Here is an 8516-nt window from a genome sequence, read left to right as displayed (position 1 = left end):
CATCAGGGAAATGCAAATCAAAACCACAATGAGATATCACCACCTGTTAGAATGGCTAGCAACAAAAGACAAAAGATAACAAATACTGGCAAGAATGTGGAGAAAAAGGAACTATTGTGCACTCTTTTTGGGAATGTAAATTGGTCCAGCCACTATGGAAACAGTAAGAAGGTTCATCAAAAAGTTAAAAATAGAACCAGCACATGATTCAGCAATCCCACTTCTGGGCATGTAACCAAAGGAAATAAGATCCCTATTTTGAAGAAATAGCTGCACCCCCATGTTCAGTGCAGCATTACTTACAACAGACATGACAATGGAAACAACCTAAATGTCCATCAACAGATGACTAGCTAAAGATGTCGTATGTGTGTATACATACACACACACACACACACACACACACACACAAACACAATAGAATATTATTCAGCCACAAAAAGAAGGAAATCCTGCCACTGGTGACAACATGGATGCTAAGTGAAATAAGTCAGGCAGAGAAAGACAGATACCACTTACATGTGGAATCTAAAACAACTGAATTCACAGATACAGAGAACAGATTGGTGGTTGCCAGAGGTGGGGGTGGGGGATGGATAAAATGGTGAAAGGGGTCAAAAAGCAAAAATTTCCAGTTATAAAATAAATAAGTTCTGGATATGTAATGTACAGCATGGTGACTACAGTTAATAATACTACAGTGTATATCTGAAAGTTGCTAAGAGTCTGTCTTAAAAGTTCTCATAACAAGAAAAAAATTTTTCTAACTATGTGAGGTGATGGATATTAACTAAACTTACTGTGTAATCATTTTGAAATATATGCATATATCATATAATATCATTATGCTGTACATCTCAAACTAATACAATGTTATATGTCAATCATATCTCAATAAAACTGGGGGAGAAAAAAAGGTTAACCCATCAGTGTAATAGGGAAGAAGAGCTATTTCAATAAGTGGTACTGGGAGAGTTGGCTATCCATATGAAAAATATGAAACCACCCCTACCTCCTTTTTTTTTTGGCCACACTGTGTGGCTTGCAGGATCTTAGTTTCCTGACCAGGGATTGAACCCACGTCCTCAGCAGTGAACGGAGGGAGTCCTAACCACTGGACTGACAGGGAATTCCCCCTACCTCCTATTATATAAAAAAAAAAAATCAAGCACTCGACTTCAGAAACAAAAATTAAAGGCATAATAATAAAGCTTCCAAGAGATAATATAGGAGGCTATGTCCATCAAGTTAATATAAAGAAAAACTTAAGCAGTTCACACACACACACACAAAAACACTAACCATAAAAAAAATTGATAATTCTGACCACATTAAAATTAAAAACATCCTGTATTTAAAAAACACCATTTTGGAGAATGAAAAGGCAAGCTACAAAGGAGCTCATATCCAGAGCTATAAAAGAAGCTATAAAGAGGCTTCTTGTAAGAAGCTATAAAAAGGCTTCTTACAAATCAGTGAGGGTAAACAATTCAGTGTAAGGATATAGCCTATGAATTTTACAAAAGATGACATTCAAATGGCCAATAAACATATAGAAAGATGCTCACCCTCAACCATAATCAAGGAATGCCAGTTAAACCACAATGAGAGTACAACTACATACCCATCAGATAGGCTAAATTACACAAACTGATGACAAGGGCTGACAAGGATGTGGAGCAACAGGAACTCTCATACAGTGCTGGTGGAAGTTTAACTTGGCACAGCTACTTTGGAAAAGCTTGACTTTACCTACTAAAGTTGAAGGTATGTTTACTCTATGACCCAGCAATTCCATTTCCAAGTATATGTCCATAAAACTGCATGCACATATGTACCAAGGATCATGAACAAGAATATTCATAGCAGCATTATTAATAATAACTCCAAACTGGAAACAACTCAGATGTCAATCAACTGTAGAATGGATAAGAAAATTGTGGTACATTCACACAATGGAATACTATATACAATTAGAATAATCAAACTACAGTTGTTAAACCCATCAACATGGATGAATCTTAAAGACATAATGTTGGGGACTTCCCCGGTGGCACAGTGGTTAAGAATCCGCCTGTCAATGCAGGGGACACAGGTTCAAGCTGTGGTCAGGGAAGATCCCACATGCCACGGAGCAACTAAGCCCATGTCCCGCAACTACTGAGCCTGAGCTCTAGAGCCCACAAGCCACAACTACTGAGCCCACGTGCCACAACTACTGAAGCCCACTTGCCTAGAGCCCGTGCTCCACAACAAGAGAAGCCACCACAATGAGAAGCCCGCACAACACAACAAAAAGTAGCCCCGCTCGCCGCAACTAGAGAAAGCCCACACGCAGCAATGAAGACCCAACGCAGCCAAAAAAAAAAAAAAGATATAATGTTGCTCCAAAGAAGCCAGACTGAAAAAAGAAAAGAAAGAAAGAAAGAAAAAAAAATACTGTATGAGTTCAGTTATTTCAAGCTTAAAACCAGGCAAAACTGAATTATATTGTTTAGGTATACATGCCTAGGATGTTAAACTATAAACAAAACAAGAAAATGAACACCATGGAAGTCAAGATAATGGTTACCTTTTGCAGGGGGTGGGGAAAGGAACAGTGATTAGAAGAAAGCGTGATGGGGGACTTCCCTGGCGGTCCAGTGGTTAAGACTCTGCGCTTCAAATGCTGGAGGTGCGGGTTTGATCCCTGGTGGGGGAACTAAGATCCCACATGACACGTGGCATGGCCAAAAAATTTAAAAAATAATAATAAAAAAAATTAAATTAAAAAGGCATGACGGGGACTTCTGTTTCCATTGCCATAATATTTCTATTCTATTCCAGTGTTGGTTACATAAGCATTCACTATGTGATAATTAACTGAGCTATACATTTTGTTTGGGCATTTATCTATACGTGTTTTATATCTGAAACAATTTTTTAAATTAACCCAGAGTAGTTTCTGTGTATGATTTTTAAAAAAAGACCTATTCTTCTATACAATGGAGAAAAGACAGCCTCTTCAATAAGTGGTGCTGGGAAAACTGGACAGCTACATGTAAAAGAATGAAATTAGAACACTCCCTAACACCATACACAAAAATAAACTCAAAATGGATTAAAGAACTAAATGTAAGGCCAGACACTATCAAACTCTTAGAGGAAAACATAGGCAGAACACTCTATGACATAAATCAAAGCAAGATACTTTTTGATCCACCTCCTAGAGAAATGGAAATAAAAACAAAAATAAACAAATGAGACCGAATGAAACTTAAAAGCTTTTGCACAGCAAAGGATACCATAAACAAGACCAAAAGACAACCCTCAGAATGGGAGAAAATATTTGCAAACGAAGCAACTGACAAAGGACTAATATCCAAAATTTATAAGCAACTCTTGCAGCTCAATAACAAAAAAACAAACAACCCAATCCAAAAATGGGCAGAAGAACTAAATAGACATTTCTCCAAAGAAGATATACAGATCGCCAACAAACACATGAAAGAATGCTCAACATCATTAATCATTAGAGAAATGCAAATCAAAACGACAATGAGATATCATCTCACACCGGTCAGATTGGCCATCATATACCCTGAGAAAACCATAATTCAAAAAGAGTCATGTACCACAATGTTCATTGCAGCTCTATTTACAATAGCCAGGCCATGGAAGCAACCTAAGTGTCCATCAACAGATGAATGGATAAAGAAGATGTGACACATATATACAATGGAATATTACTCAGCCATAAAAAGAAACAAAATTGAGTTATTTGTAGTGAGGCGGATGGACCTAGAGTCTGTGAAGTACAGAGTGAAGTAAATCAGAAAGAGAAAAACTAATACCGTATGCTAACACATATATATGGAATCTAAAAAAAAAATTGGTTATGAAGAACGTTGGGGCAGGAGAGGAATAAAGATGCAGATGTAGAGCATGGACTTGAGGACATGGTGAGGGGGAAGGGGAAGCTGGGACGAAGTGAGAGAGTGGCATGACGGACATATATACACTACCAAATGTAAAATAGATAGCTAGTGGGAAGCAGCCACATAGCACAGGGAGATCAGCTCGGTGCTTTGTGACCACCTAGAGGGGTGGGAGAGGGAGGGTGGCAGGGAGGGAGACGCAAGAGGGAAGAGATATGGGAACATATGTATATGTATAACTGATTCACTTTGTTATAAAGCGGAAACTAACACACCATTGTAAAGCAATTATACTCCAATAAAGATGTTTTTTTTAAAAAAAGACCTATTCAGAATAACACAAGAATTAGCCCATGGGCTTCCCTGGTGGCGCAGTGATTGAGAATCTGCCTGCCAGTGCAGGGGACACAGGTTCGAGCCCTGGTGTGGGAGGACCCCACATGCCGCGGAGCAACTGGGCCCGTGAGCCACAATTACTGAGCCTGCCCGTCTGGAGCCTGTGCTCCGCAACAAGAGAGGCCACGATAGTGAGAGCCCCGCGCACCGCGATGAAGAGTGGCCCCTGCTTGCCACAACTGGAGAAAGCCCTCACACAGAAACGAAGACCCAACACAGTCATTCATACATACATACATACATACATACATACATACATAAATAAATTAAAAAAAAAAAAAGAATTAGCCCCTGGTTCAATACTGCAAATAAGATACAACTTCAGATTCATGTGTACTATAGAATTTTTCTCACTTTCATAAACAGATACAAAAATATGATAGCATAATGTATTAACAATCATAATTACATATTATTATTAATTAATGACATATCCACCACTGTTAAAGATCACTTGTTTTCATTTGCCAGTGCCCCAGTCTTTTCCACAGGTACTATTTCTCCCATCTCACCTCTTCAATGGGTAGGTCCTGGAGCTGTGGTAAGGAGCAAGACAGGATTCCAATAAGGAATGGAGTAGGTGAGCACACAATGTCGATCATAGATGCTGGCAGGACTGGGATGTAGGTATGCTGCCAGGTGAATGGATACAGTGTGGCAACCACAGCATGGCCACATTTTGACAGGGTGCTAGCCAGAGGAGAAAGCAAATGGTGTCATATAAAGAACAACGGAGGGCATTTCAGACATTACGTTACAGAATTACAAAGTGATGTCAGTTAGTGATCATAGATTAACAATTCTGTGATTACTCATTAAATTTTAACATTTTATTTAAATTTTAACTTAATTTACTGCATATCTTTAATCTCAATCTAGCTGTTTCCCACAATTTATATTGCTAAAAGCTAGTGTGTACTTAGAAAAGCAATACCAATTTTTAACAACAGTTTAAACAAAACACATTTTGAAGGTAAATTAATTGCAACCTCCCAAAGTCACTGTTATAGCCGAATGCAAATAGCTTTTGGATTATCCATGTCACTATAGCATTAGGTAATTGAGATCCTACCTAAGTGTTTTCTAATATGCCCAAATTTTAAAATAGTAAGAACAAGTAAAACAAGAGTCTGAAGTGACATATTTTACTTATTTCTCACCTTAGGCTGTTGGCAACAAAGATTATCCTCCGCTCCAAAAGGAGAGAGGCACAGACCCGAATGAGATGGCACACACTCAGGCACTTAAAGAGACATTCAAAATCAACATGTTCCAATCGTGAGTCCAGTGGTCGGCACAGTTCAATTGACTGAAATGCAAAATTTGAATCAGAGGAGCTGAGGTGGGAAAACAAACCCTAATGACAATATTAGTGGATCCTGTCATTCTTTTACAGGTTAAATTCAAGAGAGAGGGTGTGCTACAAAGAGTTTGTGAAGCTGCCTACACTAATGCCAAGACTTAATACCTTATGCTTGGGCTGTAAATTTCTGGTGAAATCTTTCATCCCACTGGACAATAGTATGTATCATCTTCATTTATCACACTGAAATAGACATTATGCAGGGGCTCAATCTACGAATGGTAGAAAACCTCTGGTTCCTGGGTCTAGGATCAACTATCTCACAGATCAACTGGATGTTTCTCCAGTGCTTTTGTGACCAAAACATATTCGGTGCAGTTTATGAAAAAGAGAAAACTATCCTCTAAGGTTTCTATCAGGTAAGGCCTACTAGTGTAAGGCCTGCTTTTTGGCAGCTATCAAACCTTTTCAAAATGAACTACCTTACCCCATCTCCAGCCCCAGGGAGGTAGCTCTTTACTGTGATGGTGCGTCCAGGAGCTGGGAAAGGAGCTTCCATGACACTTCGCATAAATGGGTAAACTAAAGCTGGAGACATTTCTCTTCTCTTCTCTACTTCATCCAGAATCTACATACACCCAAAAGAAATTTTTTTTAAATTAGGGACTCAGTTCAAAAACGTAAAAGAATCCTATTGAAGGAACTGCCAAACTGGGTACACAAACTTGAAAATAATACCAACAGATTTTAAGACAGATAAGCTTCTGCAACCAATAAAAGTTCATTAAAGGCATCATTTCTCTTAGAGGTACCTTTAAATCTCCAAGAAAAGTTACTAAAATAAATCAACTTAATTTTAGAAGAGAAGCCCCTTTTTATATCACTAAGGCAGGGGCAAAGACGGTGACACAATAATACCCTGCAGTTTGGTGTCTGGGAAAGACATAAGACAAGATAAACTTCAGGCAATGTTTTGCTTTAAGCTGGGAGGTTTAGCAAACCAAAATGAGGATGACGGGGCAACATCATCTGGATTAGAGGTCTAAATTTAAGCCTTCAAACCCGTACTTCTAATCTACTAATGGGGAACCCTTTCTAAAGTAGTATGTTAAAGTCTATGCCACTTAACATGGCCTAGTGAAGTCATGAGAAACAAAAACTTACTCAGAGCTCAGAAAGGACACCACTTTTCATAGGGCCCATTCTCCACTCACCTTTGAAAAAAGGTTGAAGCAGCCTAGGCGACTGACCATGCAGTATACCTCAGGGAGTCGCTTTCCTTTGCCTTCTGGCTAAAAAAAAAAAACCAACAAAGCAAAAATTAAGCAGCACAAGTCTTTACTAATTTGGACTATTAATACCTCTTAATACTCCTTAGTATAGAGTAGGAACCAAAGCTCTCATTCTCAATGAACACTGAAAGATGAGAAAACGCTAAAAAAAAAAATGATAGTATGATTTATTCCAGTTTAGTGATGGCATATAAGCAAGAAGTAACTCAGAGCTCCCTCGATTGGCTCACTGTACTCCATTCCTCAAATATAACCAGACTGACTTCAGCTACAGTGTCAGTGCTTTCTTCATCTATTACAAACAAACAAACAAATAAAATAAATCCATACCATTTCTATTATGGAACACTCTGTGGCTAACCCCCACCTTGCTCTTACTGTTTAAAGCTAACATAGCTTCGGGACTTCCCTGGTGGTCCAGTGGTAAAGAATCCTCCTTCCAGTGCAGGGGACTCGGGTTCAATCCCTGGTCAGGGAACTAAGATCCCACATGCTGCGGGGCAACTAAGCCCGTGAGCCACAACTACTGAGCTCATGTGCCTCAACTAGAAAGCCTGCGTGCCGCAAACTACAGAGCCCACACGCTCCAGAGCCCGTGAGCCACAACTAGAGAGAGAAAACCCGCACGTTACAACTAGAGAGAAACCCGCGTGCCACAACTAGAGAAAAGCCTGCATGCCACAACTAAGATCCTGTGTGTCGCAACTAAGATCCTGCGTGCTGCAACTAAGACCCAACGCAGCCAAAAAAAAATAAAGAAAATAAATAATAAATAAAATAAAAATATAAAGCTTAACTAGCTTCTTTATAATACACAGATCACTGAGTAGCCCCCAAACTCATCTAGAGATCGTGTTTCTGAAGTTCCTAGTCTGACTCTTTTGTTCCTCTACTAAAGCTGCCTGTAGCACAAGTCTGGGACTTACCAAGAGCTTCTTACAGTAACCAAACCACCGGCTCCCATCTTCACCAGTTAAGACAAAGGAGAACGTTTCACTGAAAAAAACAGTCAATAGTTTGAGATCCAAACAACTGCTTATGACATTCCTCGGAACAAGCAATTAAAAATTAGAGTCCAACAGCAGTCATTTTGTGATGTAAGAGGAGGCAGCAATATTATATTTATTGCAAGTCACATTCCTCCTGAGGGAGAATGTCCAGCCCTTGAGAATATCTTGCTTTGTACTGGAGTGAGAGAATAGAATGTGATGAGCTGTTGATGCCGCTGGCTCCTTTTACTTTCTTATTTATCCAGTCCAGCTATTAATCAAGCCTATTTTCCTTTTGTTGAATGTCCAGTTTAGTCAAATATATAGGTAAACTATAAAGAATTTTGATAAGCTATTCTTCCCTTCCAAATTCTTCTATTTAGTTCTGAGAGGTCATATGGAACTGTGATAGGGAAAAGATTTTATCCTTAATACATAAAAATTATTAGGAAAATTATCATCTCATTAGAAACACTGGCAAAAAATATGCATAGATAATTTACAAAATGAAGACCTAGAGATGCCCAAGAAATAAATTAATTAACAATCAAAAGAGGGCTTCCCTGGCGGCGCAGTGGTTGAGAGTCCGCCTGCCGATGCAGGGGACACGGGTTCGTGC

The 8516-nt window shown here is 39.0% G+C and overlaps 1 protein-coding gene across 2 annotated transcripts in view; it reads right to left on the bottom strand.

Annotated features, from left to right (window-relative positions):
* Positions 1 to 8516, bottom strand: part of DENND2C (DENN domain containing 2C) — a 101603-nt gene that overhangs the window by 15385 nt on the left and 77702 nt on the right. For both annotated transcript variants that reach the window (XM_007119607.4, XM_055084376.1), the window contains exons 10-14: positions 7835 to 7904; positions 6831 to 6908; positions 6104 to 6244; positions 5474 to 5622; positions 4826 to 5003 (exon numbers count right to left, since the gene is read on the bottom strand). In XM_007119607.4, coding sequence (XP_007119669.1) covers positions 4826 to 5003; positions 5474 to 5622; positions 6104 to 6244; positions 6831 to 6908; positions 7835 to 7904 — 616 coding nt within the window. The remainder of the gene's footprint in view (positions 1 to 4825; positions 5004 to 5473; positions 5623 to 6103; positions 6245 to 6830; positions 6909 to 7834; positions 7905 to 8516) is intronic.

Source organism: Physeter macrocephalus, chromosome 4 (assembly GCF_002837175.3).
Source record: "Physeter macrocephalus isolate SW-GA chromosome 4, ASM283717v5, whole genome shotgun sequence".
NCBI classification, from domain to species: Eukaryota; Metazoa; Chordata; class Mammalia; order Artiodactyla; family Physeteridae; genus Physeter; species Physeter macrocephalus.
Note: the sequence above shows the minus strand (reverse complement) of the source record. Positions and strands in the feature narration are given on the sequence as shown.